The sequence below is a fragment of the Gymnogyps californianus genome, chromosome 21 (assembly GCF_018139145.2).
Source record: "Gymnogyps californianus isolate 813 chromosome 21, ASM1813914v2, whole genome shotgun sequence".
In the NCBI taxonomy this organism is placed as follows: domain Eukaryota; kingdom Metazoa; phylum Chordata; class Aves; order Accipitriformes; family Cathartidae; genus Gymnogyps; species Gymnogyps californianus.
In genome coordinates, this window is record NC_059491.1 from 4,350,973 (window position 1) to 4,378,088 (window position 27,116).

Below are 27,116 nucleotides of genomic sequence, written 5' to 3' on the forward strand. Positions count from 1 at the left end.
TGTGCTGATGAACCGTGCCAGGAGAGAGGGAACCTAATCCAGAGACAGTACAGTGAACTTCCTAGCTCTGGTGCTTTGTATAAAAAAAAAGTCAGACAGATGACTTGCTGTGGGCGTCACAACAGCTCTGACAAGGACAACAACAAGGAACCGATTATCAGCTTCACAAGGTGCAGTCCCTGGAATCACAATGTGAAACCCATTCTTCTCACTCAACAGACTCGATGCGCAAACATTAAAGTCCAACTCCAGCATCAGTAACAGCACTTTGCAGTTGTCCATAGCCTTTCACTTCAAGGCCTGCAGCTTTTGCAAAAAGGGCACGCAGTTCTTGCTATGAAGTATTTATATCATCTTCTAGGCAAGTGAGACCAAGGGAAAGTATGGTGGGACAACTTGCTCATCATCACACAGTAAAATGGTAGAGGATCCAAGATTGGAACAGAACGGTCCTGTCTCCAAATCTGGTGTCCCCACCACTCAGTAACCAGTGCACTCCTGAAAAAGAAACCTAGCTGAGATCTACTTGTGAGTAACTGAAGAAAGATCTGATACTGCTGCTTGCAGTCTCTAAAGGACTGTGTGTAACACGCTATGCCTGTATCTTTATCCTGAACTCAAGCAGTCTACCCGATTGCCTCATGTATGTGTTCTGCAAGCACTGAGGGTAGTGCTCATCATTCACTGTGACTGTGCAGCACCTAGAACCACATGTTCCACTTATACTGTGTGTACTAACAAAACCAAAGGATAAACCAAACCTACTCACAGAAATATGCAGCTAGTTGGCTCAGCACATTAGGAGCAACATGAGATGATACTGCATGATTTACAATACATTTGTATATATAACACTGGGAAATAAAGGACCAACAAATACAGTGGCTTTCTGATGAGTACTGAATGGAAGTAGGGAGTGTTGGGAGTTACACAAAGAGAATAGTAAAAAAACCAAAACCCAAGAGAGGTAAATAATTCATCAAAAGAATAAAAAAGAAGCTGGAAGGAAAAAAAAGAAATACCAGAGGGAAGAGTTTTCTGAGCAGGTGAAAAAAACTTCATCTCTCATGGGAGTGAAAACCAGAACCAAAATTAATTGGAACAAAATGGGGTGGGGGGGAGGCATGTTTTTAAAGGTGAAACATTTTGTCTGGAAACTGGTATCTCCCCTCTTAAGCATTTAAGCATTTCCCTGAGGTGGGAAACAAAGTCTGCTGCTAAGCTGCTGACAGAGACAGTGTGGTCTTATGTGGCTTCCAGCAACACTTCAACCATGGACAGAGACTTCAAGACAATCACATGAAGAAACAAACCTGCTCACACATCCAACACTTATTCTGAAGCAAGTCTAGTAGTTTCTTTCACCCAAAGCCACTAAATCATTAAACAGCCTAATGTACATAAAGCCGTGTTAACATAACTTGCCCATAACTATTTGTAAGTCTTGTAGGTTTTTTTCAGTTTTTAAAACAAAGAACTTGCTCCAGAAAAGGGTCTATATTTGGAAGCTTGCTGATGGCAACTTTTGCAACTGACATTCACTACTTAAAACACAGCACATCTGTAAAAATCTAAAATAAAAACCACACAGTTTTTAGTGCATACATTTTTGCTTTCTCTGGCATGAGTATACCACCCCAGGCTGTGGCTCCTTCCCATCACGTGAATGACGTTGAGCTGTGCTTGGAAAGTACCTGGATGGGATACTATTGTACCTATACTCAGCCTTCTGAAGGAGGGGAAATTTGTGACTCAATAGGTGGCACTCTTCCTTCTTGAATAAATGTACTTGGGTATACTTTGCCATCAGAGGTGCTGGAGAGCAAATTTAAGGTCCCGACTTATTATTTACTTGGTGATTTTCTGGGCCTGTTAAAATAAAAATCCCAGCCAAATACAAGCTTTACCAATTACACTCTGCCAATCCTAATTCCCCCCCTGCAGTTCCAAGAAGACACAGACTTCTCTGCGGTCGCATGATCCTCTTGTGCACTGTTAAGCAGCTCTGTTTTACCCCGCAAGCATCTGCATTTGAGAAGTCCGTGAAAGCGAAAGTGAAATCCCACTCTAGGCCTGTTTCCATCACATCTTCCTCCTGCAGAAATCACCAGTTCCAATTAACAGCTTTGGTCTTTCCTGCAGACACCCAGGCATACAGTTTCAAAGTGTTGCAAGAAATGGTGCATACGCCTCCTCATAAGGGCGCCAGGCTGCTATGGAGAAAACCTGCTTGAGGACTCCCTGTCTGCAGTTCAAGAGTAAGTCTATCTACAGGAGTTTCTCCTCTCATTAGCCAAACTCAGAAAAAAGACATAATGTTTTGTGCCCCAGAGCGACAGAGGACTTGTTTTCTAAACCTCTTTACGGGCCCTCCATAGGGAATTAGTCATGGAGGTGAGTAATATCTATGATTTGACAAAGCCTAGGAGAGTGAGTAGTCATTTGACAGGTTAACAGGAGCATGGAGCAGCTGCTATATTTAGGTGCCATTAGCATGCACATGTCTTCACACATTTCTACAGGCACACCTGTGTTCCCGTATGTCCAGAAGGCATGGGAAGGGAGCAGTTAAAAGCCAGTACCTTCCCCACATTTCCCAGGGAGGGGGTAAGAAATGAGGGGATTCTCTTCTCCCTGTCTTATCCCCACCCAAGTTTGGAGCCATTTAAATCCTGAAAGCAGACCTGACTTTGGTCTCCACGATCACCACCTCCAGAGGCAGACAGGGTCAATTCCATTCTAGTCTGAAGAACAAGACAAAGACACAGACCATATCTTGCTCCAGGTCTTCTGCCTGTGTGGACCTTGCCCCAGAGAGTAGCTTAGGTAATGCAAAAAACCTGGAAAGTTTAGCCTCTGGTTTTCAGTGCTGAATCTTACAATATTTTCAGTGAAGGACTGGACCCTTGCAGACTGAACTTATTTCCTGGCAACAGGCTTCCTTTCCCTGATTATCTCCCAGAGACTCTTGGAGTCCATGCACCAGCTAGGATCAACAGACCAAAGGGTGAAAAACAGTGGTCTAGGCTGTGACAGTGACTCTTTGAAGCCGAGCTCAGAAGAGAGTACTAAGCAACAGCTGGGGCAGTGGCTAACCTCCAGATCTGAAACATACCTCTGCTGCTGCTGCTACTGCTCCTGTGTTCTCACCAGCTTAACACATCAGGAAGGACATAGCGAGGTCAGGGACCTTGGATGTCATTGCATGCCAGCTCCATATGATACCTGCAGTGGTACTGAAGATGTCCCGCAATGGCTTGACACAGTGCACAATGGCATTAGCTGGCCCTGCTGTACTTACTACAGAAGGCAGAGATGTGTCAAGCATTCATTCATGCTCCCCTCCTCTTTCCCCTCAGTGCCCCTCTCCCACCAATTCCTAAAGCCAACTGAAAACCATCTCCCCTGCACCCTACAAGGTCCCTGTGCTTTCAGCTGTGTAAAAAGAGAAGCAAACCAAGCGGCAGCCGCCACCCCCAGCTGCCTGGCTGCCTTGCCTGGGGGCCTTACGTTTCCCCCGCAAGCAGCCCCAGGATTCAGCCAGCGTTACATGAGTCACCTCGCCTGCCTGGGTCTCTCCCAGGGTACCGTGTGGGGGTGGAAGGGTTGGGGCTCATTGCAGGAATTTCCACACAACCCTTTCCGAACCGCACCCCGCTACAAGCAGCCAGTGAAGAAGACAGCAAACAGCAACACTCACCAAGGGAAGGGAGAGAAACAAGGGGGACAGAGATGAAGGGAAGAGAAAACGAGCAGGGATACAGGGCCCAGCTGCAGTCTATCTGCTGTGCTGGGATGGTACTGGTACGGGGATCCCTAATGCAAACATAGCTCAACAACAGTCTTGCCAGGGAAAGCCCCTACATAAGAAGGCGAATGCAGTCTCTTTCAGATGGATTTAAACTGTTTCTTTGGATTTCCCTCACTCCAGCTCAAAACAAAAGCAGAATACAAATGTCAAAGTACAGCGCAACATCACTTGAACTCCACAATGTAGTCTCTGCAGAGGCAAAAGCAAAACAAGAACAAAACCCAGGAGAAACACAAATTCTGATGGATACAAGGAGAAACAGCCAAAATAAGAGTTAATCAAGTCAGGGCCAAAATCTTACACCCATTGGTTCTGGAGACACAAGATCAGGTCTGAGAGACAGCTCTTGAGAACTAAATGCCCTATTAAAATAAATAGGGATCAGATGGACAAATCCCTCCAGACATTTCCAAAGGCTCAGCTGAATCTTCCTCTGCATTTTATTCAGGCAGGTGAGCCATTCCCAAACAGAAAAAGATAAGAGTAAAGCAATACCAGGCACTCCAACAGGCAGAGGTCTGGGTTCGTGTAGACACTGGGTGCCAGCTGGAACTCTAGAAAAATGCCCTCTGAAATCACCTTTAAAGTTGGGAGGGTAAAAGAAAGGCAAGGAATAGTATTTAAAAATACAAGTTAAATGAATAATAATTGTGGATTCTTTAGCAAAGACTGCAAAGGTGGAATTTAGGTGGAAAGAAATTCTGACCCCTTGGGAGGCCACTCACTGTTCACAGATTCCTGCAGCCTCCTGAGATGTTATTTACTGAGCCCAGGAGGTCAGCTGGAAGAAGGATAAGGGGAAGGAGATTAGAAGAGCTCCACCTCCCCATGGAGGAGGGATACCGCACAAGAGTGCCTTATTTTCAGGCATTGAAATTTGCACGTACAAATTCGTGTTGTGCTGGCACCACTGTTGCTGCCTTTCTGACCTTGGAACAACTAGACAAGCAGTGAATATGCTTTTTAAATCAGGAACATGTAGCATGAGCTCCTGAGCTGTTGCCTCTCACCTGTTATCTCCTCTTCAGAGTCACCATCTAGTTTTTATTCCTGTCTTCCCTCACCTGCCAATCTGCAGCTGGAGCACAGCTTACTTTTTCTTGAAAATAAAGTTATATGCTGTCTTCTCTGCAAGGAAGCAAAGCACAAGACCAAAAAGTCTGCTAACTGCTCTGTCCTGTCCAGTGGGCTGCTGTCCTTTCATTTGCAGGGAAAATAGTGTACAGGTGGCAGAGAAACATGACAAGGAGGTACAAGGTAGCTCTCCTGTCTGTTACACATCCTTGGATTCTCCAGGACCTGCACTAAACTCTGTGTCTTCTGGCTCATCTCCAGCTGATCTTGTCCAGTCAAACACAGAATGCTCTCTATCTAATTCTGGCTGAAACCCAAATGCCTCATTAGTTTTCAGAAGATGCCTCCCACTCTTCTATAAACTGTATCCCACCTCTCCTGCCCACTAGCTCATCTACTGGTTTCTTTCTTCAGTGTTGCCAGACATGGGCTTTTTTCAGCCCCTTTTACACAGGTACACATCATCGTTACCACTGTAGTTACCAACATACAGAGAGAGAGAGAGAGCGCGCAGTGACGTATCTTTATCGCTGCAGCACATACTCCTGTCTAGATCATTATTCTGTATTCTTTGGCTGCAACAACAGCTAGGAGTCCCCAAACATAACTCCATGGTACTAGGTGCTGTATAAACAGAATAAGGGAACAAACATCTCTGCTGTTCAAATAAAGACAACACTTGTAAAAATATTTGACAGCTTCTTAACCTCATATTTCCCTGGCATTCTCCCTTCTTGCTAATTGTATTGCAAATGCAACAGTGGATATTTCATACAGTGAAACAATTTCTTCTGAAGCATGTTTGCAACTGCTTTGTTATTTCCTTCTGGATTTTAGTCAGCATCTCTGGTACCACAAAGAGATACATATGTATTTTTTAAACCAATTACTCAGAACAGCCATGTCACCTCATGCAACAGAAAGGGGCTACACTTGACCTTTAGTCAACAGGAAGGGAGCTCACACTGCACCCTGTGGCAGCAGCTCTCTGCAGCCTATTAAGAGGTAATTCAGCAGTAATAAGGGAAAGAGAATTATCTCAAATACATTTCAGGCTGTTTTGGTCAAGAGTGCTTCATCCAAGTTGGGTAAATGCTCTCACTGTGCCTTTTGGCTTCCACCTACAAGAACTTGACTTTTTGCATATGCAAAACTTTGAAAAGGGCTGCAAATTCCTATGGGGTATGTGGGCCAGATGTGACAAAAAATAATAACCAATATAATGTTGTTTCTATAATTCTACTGATAACCATGGTCTGGGGGGCAGCGGGGATGGGCTGGGCAGAGAGGGCAGGAGAAACCAGGAGCCAACACGTACTCTGTATCAAGCTGTCCCTGCCTTGAAAATCCCCAGCAGATCCTGAGACTGTTTCTTAACTTTCCTGACAGTAAGGCCGAAACTAGGGAAAGCCGAGACATGCTAATGCACATTGCCTTCCAAACCTTGTGGGTATCCCGGTGGGAGTTAACACAGCATTAACTCCCACACCCTCCCCTGTATGGCTTTTAGTACACAGTAAGAAGAAGGAAAGGTCTCTCTATGGCTCCCTGTAAGAAGTGCCACTACAGCAGCTCACAAAGACGGAGAACTCCGTAAGCAAAGGTTTTGGGCCATACAAGTTGCCAAACCTTCACCCCGTTTCCTCCAGGTCTAGATGTTTTGCCTAGGCTGCCTGACCCCTCACCTTTTCCCCTCCTTCTTCCGAGACAAACTTCGGTACAATTGTCTGCACTCTGTTAACCCAGGAAGGCTTCACTTAGAGGCATCATATGGTTTCAGCTGAGGCTCTTGAGGTTTTTTCTCATCCAGTTTTCCATCTGGAATGACTAGCACACAGGGTAGATAAGCCATTTATTTGCCCAAGGTCACAGAGCTACTTAGGACTGGGTCCCCTCCTCCATGCAACTGAGGTCCTTTGCTCTTGATACTACATCAAAGAGCTTCACTAGCCACAGCTCCTTCCTCAATCCACCAGTGACTTTTTTAGTGGCAACTTGTGACACTCACAAATCACCACTCCACAAAGGGTCTAATCCTGCGGCCCTGGCAACCACATCAGCGTGTAAAGCCAAATCCTACTGAAATCTCTAGAATCAGTGCCAAAAAATGGCTAAGAGTGAGAACAAGCTGCCCAGAGTACCTCATCCCTCAGATGGTCTGCATTGCACTCTTTTGTGTCTAGGCATAAACGTGGTTTGCAAAATCTCCAGGATAGGGGCTGTGTAATTCAGTGATGCTGTTTGTATAGCACCTATGACAGCAAGACTGTGATCCACGTAAAGGATTCTCAAAGCTCTCCTCCTATAACGTGAACTTGTAGTTCATGTACCTGCAAGCACATAACCGTAAGGCTCAGCTCCCTGTCCTCCCCATGTTTTATCCTGGAATTAGATTGAACAGGTTTATGGTGCTGGAAGAGACCTGGTTAGGAACAGGAGGGAGTGATGAGTTCAAGAGAGAGGGATAATCTAGATGGGCCAGAAAGGCAGTTTTGAATTTCTGACTGTATTTCTAATTAATTGCATGGCACTTACGAGCCGATGACAGGTGTTCTATAAATCTAAAATAATTAAATAAAATAAGCATAAGCTAAATAACAGTTTTGTATGTGCCATGCATATTTAAATATTCAAATCATGAGTGTGATATTAATAAAATATATCAAAGTTCACATTGATATAAACCAGATTTATTGTCCTATATATAGTAGAGCTGGGCCTTATAGCATCACAGAGGTGGCAAAAGCAATAAAAAACTAATCTGTTTGTAGGCAAGCAGCCATATTCATGTTTGATGGGTTCACATAGACAGCCACAAAAAACTGAAAACCTAGCTTTATTTCCTCATTTTCAAAGGTCTGTAATGAGCAACTATTGCTGGCTTTCTGCATACGACATCTATAGATCCTTCTCTCCACACCTGACATGACTGGGGTGTAACACACTGCACATGTGTGCTTTGCATTTTGATGACTAACTCTTCAGGGCAGCCTTCACCCCAGCACAGCACACTCCAGCCCATGTCCCACACATTCACTTATCAACCATTTAAGCCTTCAGCCAGCCCTAAGCTGCTCTAGTTTATGCCACAGAACAAAAATGCTCTCAACTACCATGAGAGAGCTATGTAAAAGCAAGTATCTTCCTTCACCACCTTCTCCTTCCCACTGAGCTCTGCAGCGAGTGCCACTCAGCTAAATCCCATGGATGTGATTTCATTCCAAACAAACAAGTTGTTCCAATTATGCAAATTCCAAACTCCACGAGAGATGAGGGCATCAGTGAAAGAAGAAAAGGGGAAGCCACTTACATCTGCCTCAGTATCTACAGCCAAACCCAGTCTGGTGACACTGTGAGGGTAACTGCCAAGTAGGTGTCTAGTAGCCTGTACGTTATGGTGAGTAGATCTTGATTCAGGTCCTTTTGACCAGCCTGCCAAATGACACCAAAGCGCTGCCACAGCAGGGCCTCTCTTTGTGGTCAGCCTTAGCTGACAGGTAAAGACTGAGTGAGCCGTGGAGACTGAGCATCCCTTCTGCTCCCTAGGACTAATGCCTTCTGGTCAGGGCAGCAGAGGAGGTACTTTTGGGGCAGACACAGGAGAGGTCTGAGGATAAACAGGGCATCTACTAAAAGGGAATGGAGCCTCAGGGACTGCGACACAGGGGCTGAACTCCATTTCCAGCTCTCTTCCTGGATGATTACAAGGGGTCATTTTCTCTCCTCATGCCCCACTTCTCCCTCATCTCTTTCATTTTTAAAACAGGGGGTTTCATATTGAGGGAAAATAATGCAGCACCTAATATTGGTCACTTTCTGGCAATAATAATGTAGACCTCCTTCAAAAGCACAGCCTAGCTAACATTATATTACAAGAGCAGCCAAAAAAGCCCCAAGAAATACACACATAAATGCCAGCATGTTTCAGAGTACTCTGTGGAGCAGGCTGAGTGATGTCACACATCTTTTTCAGCTCTAATTACGAAGATTCTCTGATCAAGGTAGAATTATTTGCTGATCAAGGATATTATTGATTCTAACTCGTTGGCCTACTGGGATCAGTCTGAATGACATAGTAGACCCCGACAGATTAAATACTGTCAGAACATTCAAGGGAAGCTTTGAGGAAAGATTCTCTTCCTGTTACTGCCTTAGCATATGTCAAGTTTCACAGCTCGTAGGATATCAAGATGTTTCATGCCAGCCAAGGCTAACAGCACAGCATCTTAGTGCAAGCCAATGTTGGGGTTGTTTCTCTGTACAGATGAATACAAGTCTTGTGAAGAGGGAAGTGGACAACAGGGTATTTCCTAATGGTTATTCCAGTAAGCAGTGAAGTTGAGAGTTCCAAATGTATCACATCTCCACCTCTTTTCTTGCACGTATAACCCTGTACTGGCACCTTTCCAAGATCATTTAAAGCAAACATCGAAGGAAGGTAGATTTGATTAAGGAGTTGCAAACTTTGACAGAACACACCGTGATCACTTCTTTAGATAATTCAAATACCACCTTGCTTCGCAATCTGGCGGCCAGACAGGAAGACCTGACTGAAAGATCAGGAGAAAACAAAAGCAGCCAGACAAGAAGTGTAAGTTAGAATAGCATCTAGGTGGGGGAAAAAGGTTTGGCTTTCATGAGAAAGCCACAGAGGTCGGTTTTTTGAAGCCCAACGCATCTATTCATTACCCCAACCCGCAAGCTGCACTCAGTCTGGCAAGCAGCATATACCACATTGAGAAGACGAAGAGAAAGCATCATCCTCATCACAGAGGCCTAATGCACCACCAGCTGACCCACACGCCAGGTTTCAGATTAAACCAACACTGAACCACCAGAGGTAAAAAGGCAGAAATCCCACTGGAGACATAAAGCAAATACGAAGGAGTAACAGACTTTAAGACAGTTGGACATTTCATCAGCATAATATGCGGTAAAGGGCCTTTGTAGTGGTGAAGGCCTGTCCTTCCCCACCCATTATAAAGATCTTAATCTTAAATAATTGCACGTGTAATTTTAATAATTCCTTCCTTCATTGGAGAACTCCAAACTGGTTTGTAAACACTGACTTATTAAGGACAGGAGGTAATAATGGTTTCAGTCCATTACTAGATGGAATGGTAGAACTGTCAGAAATGCTGAAAAAATAAGAATGTTCAGTAAATATTTCATTTCTGCACTCAGAGAAAAAGCTAGCTCTAACATGGTATGAAAATGAAATACTTTTCATTCCAGCAGTGAATTAGGAGGTTTCCAAACAGAAACTCCTAAAGTTATATAGTTTTAAATCAGCAGATTTAGATAACTTGCTCTCAAAGAGTTTGCCAGAGAAGTTCTTTAGACACTTTACTCAGATTTTTAATGAGCCTCAGAACAATGTGGAAATACAAGGTAAATGGTAAAACATAGCACTGTGCCTGTATTTTAAAAAACATAAGCATAAGCAGAATAATCCAAGTAATTTTATAACTCCCAGGAGAAATAATGAAATAGAGGAAACGGGACAAGTAATAATAAATTAAAGGAGGGTGATATAATTTATGCAAATTAAAGCTTGTTAATGGAAAAGATGTTAAACTAATATATCTTTTTTGCTGAGACAATAGTGCTAGTGTAATGTGCTTAGATTTCTGCAAGTTATTTGATCTTACACCACACAACTTTTTGAATGAGAAATTAGAGCATTACAAGTCAACATGGCACAAGTCAAATGGATTAAAAGGTGATTAAAAGACCTCAGAATATAAGCATGTAACCAATTCACCCTAATATTTTTATCGATGACCTGGAAGAAAACAAAGAGTCATTGCTGATGGTAAACACAGAGAACGTGCGAGTTAACAGCAAGTAAGGAAATCCCGGGGTCATAGACACAAAACAGCGTGGGCTAGTGGGTGAAGCTGGCATTCTAAAAGCAGGGAATATTATCCCAGGAAAAAGTGACTCTGAAAAGGGTGCAAGGGTCAGGGTGGGAATCAAGTGAAAAGGTTTATCATGGGCAATGCCCTAGCCATATCAATAATGTGGACATAAATGCCAGAGTAGTAATCAGAGCAGGAAGATTATAGTGTGTGTGTGTATATTTATGCTTGACATTACTTGAATACAGTGCCAACAGTTCAAGATGGATGCTGATATATAGTGTCGGGGTTTTGCAGAACAGTCATGCAGTTGATTAAAGATTTGGGATTGCCTCATTATGTGGAGAGACTGAAGGACCTCACTCTATTTAACTCACTAAGGAGAAGGCTAAAAGGTTTCTTGATGATCGTCTATGGCTACTAAAAGGGAGTTCCAAAGAGTGACATACAAAGCTGTAAGGTGACCAAGTGGCAGGAATGTGACACTGAACAAATTCAAATTAGCAATATCATCGTTTCCTAAAAAGTGAGAGCAGTTACCCACTGAAACAATTTACTAGGATCAATGCAGGACAGGACCAGGACATTTAATCAAGACTGGATGCTTTCCTTAAAAATAAAAGTACAAAGACAACCCACCATAAACAGGAACTAGTTTGGGGAAGTCCTATTGCTTATTATAGTGCTTGAACTCAGTCTTGATGCTAACAGTGGTCTCTTGCCCTTTTAACTTGTAAATCTAAATATTTCAATTTCCATACGCAATACCAGAGGTGCTCTCCCCAGCCTGTGTATGGGGAAGCTGAATCATGGAAAAGTTAGTGCCTACACTTCTGAAGGCCATGCAAGGGTACCGAACACTGCACAGATTCCTGATGTGAAAGGGAATAAAAGGCACACGGGCCCTGAGAAAGTACGTTTCTGGGTAAGCCAAGTTAAACATCCCAAATAAGAAGCTGCATTTGAAAACAAAGGTTGGAGAAAGCAACGTGGGTTATCCTCAACAGGGAAAAGGGCAGAGGCCCAGACACCTGACAGCCAGCCCACAGCATTCAATACTCCACAAGTGAACAGAGCCAGTATATGCAGGACGATTATCCTGAAGTGCAGGCTATGGGTTTGATTCTGAAGTTACAAATCAGGTTTTCTTAATGCAACACTGAGTTTGCATAGTTATGTTTTGGCTTTAGATGCCCCTCTGTCCATAGGAACATGCAGTAGGACTGCTGCCAACTCAAAATCTGATGTCTACTATATTAGGCGGTATATTCAGTGGTAATAAATAGCAACCAGCCAAAGCAAAATCTTTCTCCCCAAATGCTCTGCACTTTGCCACTGAAGTGCATGGTTAGCAGCCATCTAATATGATCCCCAATGCCAATCCACAGAAGAGCCCCAAGTACCCAAGTTCATTATGCTCTTCGGTGTCAGCCAGCTCCATCCAGAGAACAAGCCTTCAGAAAAAGAATCATGTGCTGAGATGACATTAAAGAGTTCCAACAAATTAAGGGCAACTTCTCTGGAGTACAGTTTAAAACATTCAAGCAACTTAAAGCTGGAGCGCAATCCTCACCACAAAGAATTCTGCACTGTTTATGTTTCCAATTGATTTTCCTTGTCAGCGCCGAGAGACCTCCCCAGGTGGAGGCTGGTCTCCAAACATGGGAAATCACTGAAGCAACTGATACCTAGACTTGATTATGTATTGAACTCATGTGTGGTCTTTACTATACCACTACTAAAGTTACAAAGCCAGATTCTTTCCTGGCTTACATCCTGGATCCCCCAAAGCCGGACAGGGGTCATGTGGGGCAGATCTCTGGGCAACAGAGTATGACTATCCCAGTTGAAGCCGCCACCTGTAACAAACATTAACACCTGGGTCACTTCCTTTCATACAGTATTTCCTGCTCTTCCAGGAGCCACACTGGATGTGACACAGCAACAGCTCCTCTGCTTTACCCACTCTAGGTATACCTGGGGCCTCGTTTCCCAAAGCAGCCACAGCCAGTCAACAGCAGGACAGGTGAGAAACTTGATCACAAGCTGGAATCGTCTTGCTTCTGTTGTGGGGTAAAGATCTGAATCCCAGCTTTTTCTGTATTTTGGAGGAGTCCTGGCTTTGCTTCCTAGTGGGATTTGACACTTCATCACTCAACTCCTCTTTTCAATGCACTTGAATCCTGGATAAAGGCAGGGGTGAGAATTCAGACTGCCCGTATCCTTATGTACCAAGCAAAAATACTCTACCATCAATGTGTCCTGTTACCCTGTTAGTGAGGGTGGAATTATACACGGTACAGATCAAGATAGAGTTTGGTTTTAAGATATAGTACTCACACACAAACGTTTTTCAGACTCCTCTGTCCTTCCCTCTCTCTTACTTTGCTGCATGTAAGTATTTCCCTGCGATATGGGGGGAAAAATCAGTTTTCGCTCTTGTTTCTAGACCTTGGTGTGATAAGCAGTCCAAGGTATTAGGAGTCCCACCACAACAACAAAATTACTTTCAAGATGTAAGTTTTTCAGCATCACACTGCTAAAGGAAAAGCACAGTAACTTGTAGAGCATGTAATTTCAAATATCCTTTAAACATACTTTTTTTTAGATTCTATAGTGATTTAAAGACAATAGCAGAGACATCAATAGAAGAACTAAATCCTCCCAAAGCAAGGATGATTTTTGCCCTCTGCACACACCAGGGGACAGAAATGCTTACCAGCCTCACAGAATTACTTTTACTGAACTTACTTCAGAGAAATCCATCACAGCAAGGTGAGACTTCAAAAAACCAGATCCACATTGCTGATGCAAACAAGTGCAGATCCATAGACTTCCAGCCCTGAATTACCAGCTCATGAATTTCAAGCCAAAAATGTTTTAAGGAATCACATTGTTAATTTTGGGATTAAAAAAACCCCAGACCAAACGTATTACATTTTTATTCAGAATTAAAAGCATCCTTATAAGGAGTACGCAGGCTGCCTTTCTCATTCTGGATGGGCTGCTTCTTGACTACTTTGAAACCACCATGCCTGCAAAAACTTCAGCAGTGGTGTTTGGAGCTGCACCTGAAGGACAGCACCACCACCAAAAAAATAAATCAATCAGCCCTCTGCTCTGAAAGAGCCAATGTAGCTTGATAAGAAACAAAACTGCTTGAGGGTCAGAACACACCAAATTTTCCATGCTCTGCTAGGTGTCCTCTGATGCACACTAAATTTTGATGCAAGCCATGCCAGTCCAAAGATGAAAAAGAAGTCAACAGATATAAATCTAGACTGATTGTGATCAAAGTCCAATCCTGCATTCACACTGCCATGCTTATTTTAACTCACATTTACTTTAGATCAGAATATGATGTTATCAATTCTATTGCAGCTAAGCAAGAACATGCCAGGCATGGATGAGGTCCCAACAGTTTTAGGCACTGAACGCACAAGGAACAAAAAACTACCCAGCCATTCACAATATACAACTTATTTTCTTTTTTTTTTTTTAACTGACCCTAAAACACTATAATACTTAAGACTAATGGTGTACAATTTTTAAGTAACACTACTATTGTAAATTCTAGTTCATTGAACCATCACTGAAGAATCTGGTAGTGCCTTCCTTTGTAAGTGTACTTTACGGTTAAGTGGGTGAATCACAAGGGGGAAATAAAAGAGGAATTGATATCATAGTCCCCTCTGGGGGAAAAAAAAAAAAGAACTAAAAAAAGGTATGTTTGTGTGGTTCACCCCACGTCACAGAAAAAGAGATCTCAAGAATCACAGCTGTGACGAATGGTGGGAAAAGTTATTGATCTAAAAGAATTCATTTTTACTATAAGGGCTGGTACTTTTACTTATTTAATAAAGGTCTGGCGTCAAATCACTGTGAATTTCAGGATTATCTAATTCTACCTAATCTCATTCAATCACTGATGCTCCAGACTGTAGCAGAAAGGAATGCTTGCCCTTTCCTGTCTTCAGGGGCTATCTCCGGTTACCCTAGCAACACAGCAAAAGCAGCTTCAACAGAGCTGAGTACCACCTATCACATTCATCTCCAGATAAAAAGAAAGGATGGGGTTACAAGGGAGTTTTTGCAATTTGATGGGTAGAGATAGGCAGAACAGCAGCTACCATTGGAGTGGAATCTACTCATAACTGTGAATTAGCAAGGCCCCAGAGATTCGGTGATAAATACAAGCTCCTAGGGGTAAGACACTCGTAGACAGCGAACTAGTCTGGTAAAGTGGTCTGCTTTCTTTCAAAAGCAAGAGAAAAGTTTTATACTAAGAAGCTGTGGTGATTAAGAGGCCCAAGTTAACTGAAGCTGTTTAAAATCCCAGAGCTGCTTTTAAATCTGAAACATCAACTCCAGCACTAAAGTGGGAATCAACTGCAAGCAAACACAACTTTGTTGCAGTGTCATCATTAGAAATATTTCAGAAGACGTATTTTCTAGACCAAAAGGCTGTTGAGTGTCTCTTCTATCACGAAAAGCTCTCAAGTTTTCCGGCTTCTTAATTCTCTGGAAACCATTCAAAAAAGCTCTACCTTCCTAATTGATTAGCACAATGCAAGAAATAACGGGTACTGCCCACCATCTTACATCTTAAGACAGAAGATGCTGTTACTCTTAGAAATGTTGATTAAACCTTACTACGAAGGAGGGTTTTTTTCCATTTTACAATGTGATAAAACAAAAGGCTACATCAAGGCTCAGGTTTTTTTAGATGAGTGGGCATCAGTGCAGAACTCGTTGACAGACAACTGCCTTCAGTTTGCACTGAGGCACAACAAGGCCTCTTGCTCCACGGCACTGCCCCTACATCACTTTCGAAGAGCTGAGCTCTGGATGTGTGCTGGTAAACACAGCAACTTTAGCCAAATACACAGGACATCTCTACTAGGAAAAGCTGCTGCAGCAGCACACATGCAGAGGAACACCACCTTTTTCTGGCAAGCACCACACTGAAAAAAGCAAGGCTGTTTGTATGAGCCCCTAGTCTAATGTCACAGTACAGCAGCCATGGGGACAACTGCCTTCGCTGATGTCTGTACGCTTTACACCAAGGTGAGACTGCCTCCAATGACCTGGCTTGTTGGCCAGGCGCAAGTTTCTTTCTAGCTGAAGATGTAAAAGATTAAAAAAGCCTACTTTGCATACCAATTGAAGCTATCTTGACATCTTAAAATGAGGGATTTGATGTGCAAGAATTTTTTTGTACAGGTAATCAAAGAACAGGGCGAATCTGGGCTTGACGGTATTCCCAGATTCTGTGGCTTTGTATGCATGTGCAAAATAAAGTGAAATCAGTAAAAGCTAAAAGTTCCACATTGACTAGAGGTAAAATAAATGAGCAAGAACCTTTCTTTCCATGCTTGGGAATTCCCTCCATCCATCCCTCCTCGTCCTCAGACACGTTACAAGAAAATCTCATATTAGATTATATTTATGACCCAGGGGAACGTGTAATTTCCTCTCTGTTCTCACTGGTTTCGTTAAAATAACAGAGCCAAAAATAAAAGAAAGGAAATGCATTGCTCCAACAGTGGAGGTGGTACATACAGAAGATTTACCTTCACACAAGAGCAGTATGAGAGTAAAGCAGAGGTGCTAAAGAACTTTTCAGTTTTATTTACAAAACTGCACATGATTCCTGCAAGAATAAATAACGCTTCAGGAGATGTCTTTCATTGCCCTCAACTGGAAAACATAACTTTGGGACACAGAGCCCTATAATGAGTTTTTCACTGACATCTACCAGAAGTGAGGAAGGTGAGCATCTCCTAACAGAAAAAAGCCCTGAAATGGTGAGAATGGTGCTTCTTCAGCTGTTGAATAAGTGAAGATGATGCATTTCTATATGGAGAAGGGAGAGAAGAGGGCATAGATGCCAAACAAGAATCTGCTGTGTAGCAAGACGTTTTCCAGATAAAGGAAATAGACTGTGCATAAGAGAAACAGAGCAAGACAATGCAGAAGAAGGAAAAAAAGAAAAACAACCCACAAACAAAAAACCACAAAACCAAACAAACAAAAGATAGAAAAAGGAAAAAAATATAGACAAAGTGATTTTGCAAGCATAAAATTCTGATCAAGCATTACTTCATTAAGAACAGAGTGGATCTCTTTTCCAAAGTCCAGGGCCAATAGGAAACTGCTTCTCTGTTCTCCCTGTCCCGTAACTGAACCAGAACAAGCAATCTGAAAAGTTCATCATCTCTGCAAACTTGAACTAGTTGATAGTTTTAAACCTCAGGAAAAGAAAAATGAACCAAGTTTATGAGGGAGTTAATTCTGATCCTTTAGTCACCTCTGCCATTTAGATCCCATGTTCACTAAAGGCATTTGCCACCAGGCTTCAAATTAGCACTGATCCCTTTGAGTAAGGCCAGCAAGTTTGGACATAGACCACTGCAAATTAAAACCAGGTGTCTGTGCCCTGAAGCAGCAGAGACAGCCCTAAGCAGTTTAATGACATCTCTAAATAATTTTGACAGCAAAATTACTTATCCTATGTCACCTTTACACTGCCCTTGACACACTGCTAACAAGATGATGTTGCTTCTATGTATTTATTTATCTATCTTTCTTCCCATGCTTAACTTACTTTTCCTCAGACTAGTAGATTTTCTAGACCTGATGGAGTACAGTACAATTCACCAGGCAAGCAGTGCTAGCTGCAAAGCCCATCCTGCATCTGCTGACTTAGTGTGTAAAACTTACTCCCACAGGGGCCGAGGGCTCGGAAACTGCCTCTTCCTACAACCGAGCCCACCAGAGAACATAACGCCCCAGTGCCAGAAATGACACTCTGTCTTGGCTCTTCCAGGAAATCAACACCACGCAAAAGTCTGCGGGAGAAGGAAACCCCCTCTGCAGTCTTTATGGAATCCCAGCAGGAGGAAATTTGCTCACTCCGAGCAGAATCCCTCATACACACCAACCTCGGCATAAATATTCTTTCACCCTATTTCAGGGAGGGTTAGCTTGGCCCGTTATTCACAAACACCTCACAAACACTAAACTGAACTCATAGATGGATCTTCCTCTGTCCTTCCATCAGGCAAGGCCTTTTGCATTCAGTTTCTCATCATTGCTCACTGGAACAGCAGAAATCTTCACTACAGCTCTTGCACTATAGCAAACCTCCCCCACTTGGAACTCCTTAAAACCCACTGTAAGATAAAATTATTTTCCTAAGCCATAGCTGCTTATACACCTCTGCTGTTCACTCACAAGACTGCAATCCAATTAATACTTTCCTTTCCAGAGGGTATTTAATAATCCACAAAATTAAATCCTTCAGTATTGTGCTAGCACTCTTAGTGCCATTGATCTGGGTCTGTTCTGCCTCTGCGTAAAATAATACCTAGTCATTTTATTGGTGCAACACCCATCTTCCAAACCTCTGACAGTGGACATCACGCAATTGCAGCGCGCCCTGTTCATGAGCTGAGTTTGAGGACCATTAGGAATAACTTCCAATGCAGAATACAGTTAGGAGCACCTCTCATATCCACAGATTCCCACTTCAAGCTGTCGGTTTTCCCCTGTGAAGTGCTGTATGACCCAAGAGCAGTTGATTTTAGGGACCCTTCTGTGAGACAAGCAGACTTACGTGTTCCCACTGCCCTCGCATTAGAAAGCCTTGCAAGCTGAGGCTGTGGACTCAAACTCAGCACCTCTCCTCAGTACTGGATGGGATGTGTGAGTCTCTCACTCCATTTAAGAGCACAACATACCATGTCTCCATTTTCTCTATAAAGGTGATGTCTGACAGATTTTGAATAAACTTGTTAAGCATTCAGGTTTAACCTACAAGTTTGCAGTGCAACACACACACACTCTGAAAATCACCTGAGTGAAGTCCATCAAAAAACAGAACAAAAAACCCCACAAACAAACAAAAAACCCCAACCAACTAAAAAAATTTCAACAAATGCTAACCTAAACTAAAATGTGCTGGATTAAAAGCAACAATCCAAATCAGCATGAAACCACAAATAAAACTCAACAGACTGTGCCAAAGACCTTGAGGGGATAAAAAGGTTTATAAGTCTGCTTTACAGAGGGGCTTTTTCCACATTCATAAGGCAGCCCCCAGAGACATGAAGGCAAAGTTATGAAAACAGTCCCCTTCACATAAAACCCAAGATTCTCCAGCTCCAATCCTTAAGTCCACAGCAGCTCAGAAAGGAACCTAAATCTAATCTATTCAGTTAAAAGTAAAATTTCAGACTTAATCCTGCCTCTACAGGCAGCCAACTAAATTTTCCAGCAGGCAAAGTCCTCTTTTCATAGGAAAGTTCTCTTGAAAGACTCATGTCCAGTGTGGGAGACTCCCCTTTTTGGGCCAGCCTCTGAATTTGGATCCCATGATCTACTCAGTAGCCCAGGGATCTCCCTTCTTTCCCCCTGTGCAGCTCTGTTCCTGGCTTTCCAGGCAAGCTGCGGAGCAGCCCAGTGGCCAGGAAGGCACCACTGGGGAAGGGCAGTGAATGCAGCTGCAGCCAGAACCCAATAGCACAAGTCAGACAAAGCCACACTTTGGGGGAGTTGCAGAGCTGCCTTCCACCGCTGAAAGAGGGAGACAGGAGAATACTCAGAAATCTTAGGGCTAAATAACAGAGACTTTGGTGATTACTGGCATTCAGTTTTTTAAGTAAGCAGATAGTTACTTTTTCCATCCTTGACAAAGTCTTGGACTAATGCCTTAACCTCAGGGGCATCAAAAGAAAACAACAACAACGATGACGATGAAAAGCAAAAAGCAGCAAATAAAAACAATCACATATAAATCAAATCAAGAGCAAAACACAGCCCCAGTAAGCAAATGAATTACCATTGTCATGGACCAAGTTATGCATAATTACCACGTGTCTTGACACGCAATGAAGGAGATGGGGTAAAAAAGAAAATAATTCTATTGTGCTTTTTGTTGTGTTTGAATACAGCCATACCACGATACTTTTTGAAAACCTTGCCTTTCCTTCTTTACCTGTGACCCGAAACTCAAACTCCAACATGGGCTACCTTTCAAACAGTCACCCTGTCCAAGAAAAGATGGGAAGAGAGAATGAGGAGCAGCCAATGTCCAGTCCTAACACACTTTCAGAGACAGCATGGCTTAGTACGAAAAACACAGTAAGGGTCAGACTCTGTCTGATAACGGAAACAATCAAAGTATATCTATCATAAGGAAAGCCCTTCCTCTGTTATACTGGATATGCGATGCTGGACTTTGCAAATCTAAGATACTTTGTTTAAGCAATAAAGATTTTAGTGCTGTTCTCAAGACCATTAGGTTTCCCCCTCTCGCTGGCTAAAAAGACCACTGCCAGTGAGCACACTTTCAAGGCCAGCCCTGGCTGTGGGTTTGAAAGTGGAGATGGAGAGAATGCTTGAGTGGTATTTGGAGCACAGAGGGAAGTTTGATGGGGACAGAGGGAACCCTGTAGTGAATGGGTTTCACCAGAATAGACTGGAATCCAGCCAGGGCTCCAAACAAGATGAACTGTGTCTGCCCAGAACTGACAAGTACAAAGACGGGGGAAGACCCCTGTTCACATCTGACAACTTACTTTGTGAATGCTTGGCATCCTGTGCCTCCAAAAAATTGAAGGGACTGAGACCTGTGCCACTTCTCCCCTCCAGATCTGAAAAACCTCGGGTGCAAAGGCTAGGGTACAAAGAAAAGGGGACAGGAAAATCGGAGGCGTAGTCACTCTCCAGAAGGGCACGGGGTGGGGTGAGCATACAGTGCCCCACTCCCCATCGCCGCAGAGCTGGGGAGAAAAGCAGCCAGCACTGCACCATGCAGGCACCGCTTCCCCGCCAAACCCTGTGCTATGCTGACCGCGCACCCGGCCTGCGAAGGATGACTCTGCCCTTCCAGCCCCGAAAGCGGCACAGGGGATACCCTCCCCAGCCCCGGAGGGAGCCTCCTGCACTCCCCCATTCCCGGGGGTCCTCCCTGCATCCCCCCCCCCCCCAGCTCGGAGCGACCCTGCGGCCCAGAGGGGCCTTCCTGCATCCCCCTGCCTTCCCCCCGGCCGGCAGCGGCTCCCCTAACCCCCCCCCCCCGCTCCGCTCCCCGGCGGCCCCGCCGCTGATTGATGGATGCCGGCGCGGGGGCGACCGCGGCCGCGGCCCGGGGGAGGAGGCGCCAGGGCGGCCGGCGCGACGCGGCTGCTCCCCCTCCGCCTCGCAGGAAACCGGCGGTCGGTGGCGGAGCTGGCCCCGGCGCCGGCCGCTGTCTGCAGCTGCAGCAAACGAGCTGCGACGGGGCGGCGGGGGGCGGCGGAGCCGGGCTCGGCGGGGGCCGGGCGCCGCTTTCCCCGGCCGCCGCGGGGGCGCCCCCGGCACTGCCGGCACCGCGGCCGGGGGGAGCGGGCGGGGGCGGCGCGGCGCCAGCCCCGGCGGGCCGGGAAGGGGGGGGCCGGGGGGGTCGGGGGCCGCTGCCCGGCTGTTTCGGTGCTCGCCGAGGTGGGACGGGGGCTGGGAATTGGAGGCGGCCCGCCCGCCGGGCTCGGTTTTATTGCGGGGACCCGGACCTGCTGGTAACGAGTCGGGCACGGGGGGTTCGTGCGAGGCTCAGCTCTGGTTCCTGAGACGTGTTTTCCAACCCGGCTCCGTGGCACGATGCAATTTCCTTTCCAGATCAACCCCTCCTCTCCCCAACCCCAAAAGAGACCCAGACTGGGCCTCCGAACAATCGCTGCTGTTGATTAAAGCCCCTGACATTACCAGTCTGATTGGACAAGGGTGGCAGGGCTGGATAAATTAGATGTAACCTTTCCCGAAGGAAGAGCCAGGCCGGGTCCTTGGAGCGCTTCCTTTTCTGCCTGCAGTTAGCAGATGGGGGAAGATGCAGATGCCTACAAGCAGCTGGCTTGCCCCGTTACAAAGGCAAGGCTTGAGTTTTTCTGGCCTATTCCCGCTGTCCAAGGACTGATTTCAGATCAGTAGAACCAGCTGCTGACAAGGTCAGCTCCCCGTCTCCATACCCCCCATGTGTTAACACAGTGGCACAAGGACCCAGGCATTGCAAGTCTCTACTGACCTACACTACAAAATACAAAGCATTTCTACATTTGAGGAGAAACAGCCCTTCGATCTCTGTGGTGCTTAAAGCGGTGATCACTAAATGGGCAAAGATAAACCGTGTCCGATTTTTAATCCTCCTTCCTGTGTAACTGTTTTGAATGTGTAGTGCATGTAGCTACGACAAGGCACTACCAAAAGATTTCAGGTTCAAAATGTGAAATTGTCGTTTGGTCAGGTATATGTTCTAATTACAGCACAGAAAATCCACTAAGCACCAAGAAACAGAGTTCTGATAAAAGCTCTCATTGGGGCTTGTCCTTGCTGTGCAAATTCTGACATCAAAACCCCCTCTAATGAATTTATACAGCTGGGGAAGTGGTAAGAGGCAAGTCCAGAAGGATTTATTTCTCCTTTCCCAAAACTATACCAACCTCTCTTTTCCTCTATCTGAACTTCTCAAATTCAGTTCTATTTTAAAAGACACTTGTTTCATGCAGAGCTGCCTCCCCATCTGTAACTGCATAGTATCCCTGTGCAACTATTAAAAAAGTTGCTGCTAGGAAAGTGCAACGTGTCATTCTGGCTACCACCTAATGCAACTTGCTACCCAGAAGGTGACCAGTAGACAGCATCATCTGGCCAGACACTTCTCAACACCACCAGCAACTGTGGCATATCACTTTGGTCTGCAGATCATTACTTGTTGCCCTCCGATCCACACGATTGGTAACTAAAGCATATGCAAAACTCAAAACCGGAGAAAGCTTATTACACTGCATCGCGCTTTGCCCCGTAAACTGAGAGGAACTACGTGAGTCCGTCGGAAAAGCCAGGTTTCAGTCTATCTGGTTTGCTGGGTTTAAAATACCACGGCAATGCTGCAACATAACTAGTACTCGTAAGCTCGATGGGCAGTTACTGCTTTGGTATGGACTGCTGCTACCCAAAACAGACGCAAGAGACTTGCATCACAGAGATGGTATCTTCACATTAATTTATGTAACTGTTGATTATTGCTCTAAGCCCCTTCCCATGTGAATGTGTATGTTTGTATACATAAGCACGCATGCACATATATACTACGCAGAAATAATTTAAATTTGCAATTCTGTCTGTTGTGCAGAATCATAAAGATACTGCATGTGAAAAGAGATTGTCCATTTGACCTCAAAGAAACAATAAAAGAAAAATTGGTTGATTTCAGTGGATAAAAGTACGTAAATTTCCAGCTGCATCTGTTTCCGCAGTGCTACTGACAATGTTTTAAGTCATGGTGGTTTTTTCAGACCAAGACCTGCTTTAGTTCCACAAACCAACAGCTTTGCCAACCTGTTTAGATGTTATTGTATTTTATGGTTATTTTTACACATCATGAACTGTTTTTAATACCTTAGTTTACTATGATTTCAGTAGCTTTTTATTTATAGCACCAACATCTTTTTCATGAAAATGCTGATGTTGTATAGAGATTTTGAAAGTCTCAGGATAAAGGCAGACAGCAGAAAACACAACGAACTCAAAAGTTGGGAAGAAAAGATCTATAAAAGCAGTAACTGTGATCTATGATGTGAATGTTGTAAAAGTTGTAAGCGTTTAAGATGAGCTTGTTCCTCCTTCAGTTTATCTAACAAAATTCACTAATGGTTTGTAAACTGTGGCTGTTCTGACTCTAACACGTGGGTGCAATTATAATTCCCTTTTGCTTTATTTAGCCATTTTACACCTCTGCACAATACACAAAAATGAAGGGGTGAGAATAGGGAAGACGCTGCTGAATGATTTGCCGTTTGCGTATAGACAGCTCCCCCTGAAAACCATACAATCACACGGTGTGTTGCATCCTTTAGGTCAAACACTGCTCTTCCCATCTGCTCTGTCTGCAAACTCCTCTTCTGCTAGCCTTTAACTAGACTGCAGGTACACTCGCAGTGCAAGCAGTGCTCTGCCAAAGACTCAATGACTGACAGTTCCTAGCCCTCAGAGATCACGGTTTCATGATCACAGAAGCAAAGGGATTTTTTTAAGGGAAGGAGGCGGAGGAGAGGGGAGATGTCTTAACTAAAGCACATAGTTTAACAATAATCTTACCACTGGAGACGAAATTCGACACCCAGGGCAATCACAGATTGGAGGATGTACCTGTAAGATTCCTTTGGACATAAGAGTCTTCAAACTTTTCCCTGGATGCAGAGGAGAAGAAAAAGAAGAAGAAGAAAAAGGATCAGCACCTTTATAAAAGGAAAGTATTTAGGAAAGGGGGGGGGGCGGGGAGCACGCGTCTCCTTCCACACAAACACCCCTCCCCTCGCCTGCCTGCCTACCGGCACCCACCCCCGCCTGCCCCTTCATCGAACTTTCTCCCCTGCAGATCCCCGTGGAAAGGAGCACCGGCGCGACCCTCCTTAGCCCCTGCCTAACCTTGGTACCAACCCTCCCGCAGCCTGGAGAGAGCCGAGGCAGAAGGCGCACCCGCAGCCCGGGCGCAGCGGCCAGCCCGCGCAGCCTGCGCGCACCCGCGCGGGGCTCCGCGCTGCCCACGCCACCCGCGCAAGCCAGCCCCACGCCGGGGGGGGGGGGGGGGGACGGCCATGCGAGCGGGGCAGCCCACGCGGCGCCTCCCCCCTGCTCCTCCGTCCGTTTCACCTCAGTCCTCCTGACTCACCCCAGAGGAATTGAGATTTCCCGAAGGCAGCCAGGAGCCCAGTAATAAAAGAAACAGGAGAGATGAGCGGAGTAATGACAATTAGCGCGGCCCCCGAAGTTATTCCCCTTTTCTCTGGCGATCAATAAACAAGGCGAGGTGTCAGTCACCTCCTAATAGCTCCTCAGACCCCTGGGCTGACACCTCCAGCTCTCAGCTAATTACGTGTCGCATCGGCTCTCCTCTCCCGCGCCCCCCTCCCGCCCCCCCCCCGCTCCCCCCGGCCCCTGCTCCTCCGGCCCGCGGGGCCAGCCGGGGCCCCGCTCTCCACCTGCCGCCCGCACCAGCAGCTCCGCCGCGCCAGCCCCGGTGCCGGGACTGCGGCGCTGGCTCGGGCTGCACCGCAGGCAGGAGGGGAGGGGAGGGAGGCAGGGCAGGCTCCCGTCAGCAGCAGCAGCAGCAGCCGCCAGCGCCGCGGAGGTCCCGCGCCACCCAGCTGCGAGGGGAACACCCCCCCCTCCGCCCCGCCCGCCACCCCGCCGGTGCCTGTCCTCACCCGGCGCGACGGGGCTGCGCACTGCCGCTCCCCGCGGCGCCGCGGCTCTGCCCGCCGCCGCCGCCGCCGCGCCGGCGGCACGCACGGGCGGGCGGCTCCGCGCCCCGCCGCCACCGCCGCGGCCGGCCGCCCCCCGCGGAGGAGAGCCGCGGGGCGCGGAGTGGCGCCGGCCCCCCCACGCGCGGCGCTAACCCCGCAACCCGCCTGGTGTTCAAGCCTCTGCCCGCGCCAAATGAAACTTCTCTCCAGAAGAGAGGAGCCCCCCCCCCAACACCCCCTGCCCCCACCCCCAAAGCAACTGTTCCCAAATCGCTCGGAAAACTTCGCCGCTCTCCGGAGACCCCGGTACCGGGGCGCTCGGCGAGGGGGATCCGGTAGAGAGGGACCGGGGGTGCGCGGGGGAGGGGGGCACGGCCACAGGAGATCAGGTCCGGAGCTCTCCCCCGTGCGAATGCTAATAGGCAGTAAGCCTCCCCCTTGGATCCCGCTCCCGAAGCATGGGGGCGAGAGGGAGGATGCTAAGGAAGAGCAGAGGAGCGTGGGGACCCCGGCACAAGCCGAGCGGTGAGCAGTGCCTTTACCTTTGTGCCTGATGCTGCGCTTCCAGTCCTTGGCCGTCTCCCTGCCGCTGACAAACTGGAACTCGTTGGGGGTGAGCCACTCTCCCCGGTACCGGATAGAGGGTCCTTTGCTCCCCTGGCACAACTTATTGATGTAGAGCAGCGCCTTGTTCTCCCCGCACTCCACCTCGATGCAAGGCTCTCCGTTGTCAAAGAAGGGCTGGAAATCCGGGATGGAGGAAAACCTCTCCAGCATCAGGTCCTCGGGGAGGTGGTGGGGGTGGTGGGGGTGGGTCTCGTGGAAGCCCAGGTACGCGCGGTGGGCAAAGATCTGGTCGTAAGCTGGCGGGTGCGGGGTTACCACCGGAATGGCAGCGGCGGCCAGAGGGGCGAGATAGTCAGGTAAGGTTTCCATGGGCTGGTTAAAAGCTGCCAGGGCCATCTCTTCCCTGTCAAGTCGCTCCTTCTTGATAGCAGGCATGGTGCTGCTGCGCTCCCCGTGCGCCCTCGTCTCTCCAAAGCACAGTGGCTCTAATGTCTCCGGTTCAACTTGCCCCCGCTCTGGCTGGAGTTTGGATGAAATGCGCCAGCAGCAGCAGCAGCAGCAGCAACACAAGCACCTTTGGCGCTCGGGTGCCGGAGGTGGCTGGTATCCCCCGGAGCAGCCCGCTAACAAATCTCCTGGGCTGGCTCCCCAGCAGAGCTGTCTGGGATCCCTCTCCCACGGAGAGGCTAATGTACCGTAGACCCGGGAGCTGCTGTGTGGCTCGCAGATCTGCCCCTCCGGACTAATACCTGACATCTCGGAGAGGTCTCTGCTGCCGTAGACATTATTTTGGTTTTAAAAAAAAAAAAAAAAAAAAAAAAGCTTATTGATTCCCCTAGATCGACCAACCTTCTCACCAGGCTGGAGGGTTCCCCGCCGCCCACCCAGCCCCCTTTCACCCGCCCCCCCCCTCCTTCCTTTAAACTGACACCTGGTTTATTTATTTATATGCAATAATTAAAATTAAACGCTGCGCCCCCGCCGCCACTCCGCGATCCCCTCCCCTCCGCCGCCGGCGCCCGCCGGGCGCGGGGAGGACGAAGCCCCCGGACGGTGCCGGCTCTGCCTGCTCTGCCCGCGGGGCTCCAGACACCCGGGCGGAGAAGTTTCCCGGGGGCCGCCCACCTTCACCTGCAAAGTGCAGACTCGCCCCGCTCCCACCGAAGGCTTTATGATCACTGCGAGTTGGTATTTAATTTCCACTCCTGCACAAAATTTTAAAAAACACGGTATTACATTACATGTATCTATGTATATATATACACACACGCAGAGAGACACACAGACATATACATTTATATCCCCGCGAGCTCGTGCCACGGCACGGCATGCGCTCCCTACGCCACTGCCCCCAGACCCTAAATGCCTCGCTATGTTGGGCTACTGGGCCGGGCTCCCCCCCGAGCCGGGACAGACGTATATTGATCTGTGCTCAGAAGTCACAGGATAGTTCAGAGACTCTGACCAAACAAGATTTCCCTCCGCCGCCGCCGCCGCCGCTTCTCTAACTTGGCCCATTTA

The 27,116-nt window shown here is 46.7% G+C and overlaps 1 protein-coding gene across 1 annotated transcript in view; it reads right to left on the reverse strand.

The window, feature by feature from the left end:
- SAMD11 (sterile alpha motif domain containing 11) overlaps positions 1 to 26,375 on the reverse strand; it is a 126,493-nt gene extending 100,118 nt beyond the window's left edge. The window contains 2 exon segments of the mRNA XM_050909636.1: positions 23,881 to 23,972; positions 25,571 to 26,375. Of these exon segments, the coding sequence (XP_050765593.1) occupies positions 23,881 to 23,972; positions 25,571 to 26,351 (873 nt within the window). The 5' untranslated portion in view covers positions 26,352 to 26,375.
- Positions 26,376 to 27,116: the final 741 nt, after the last annotated feature.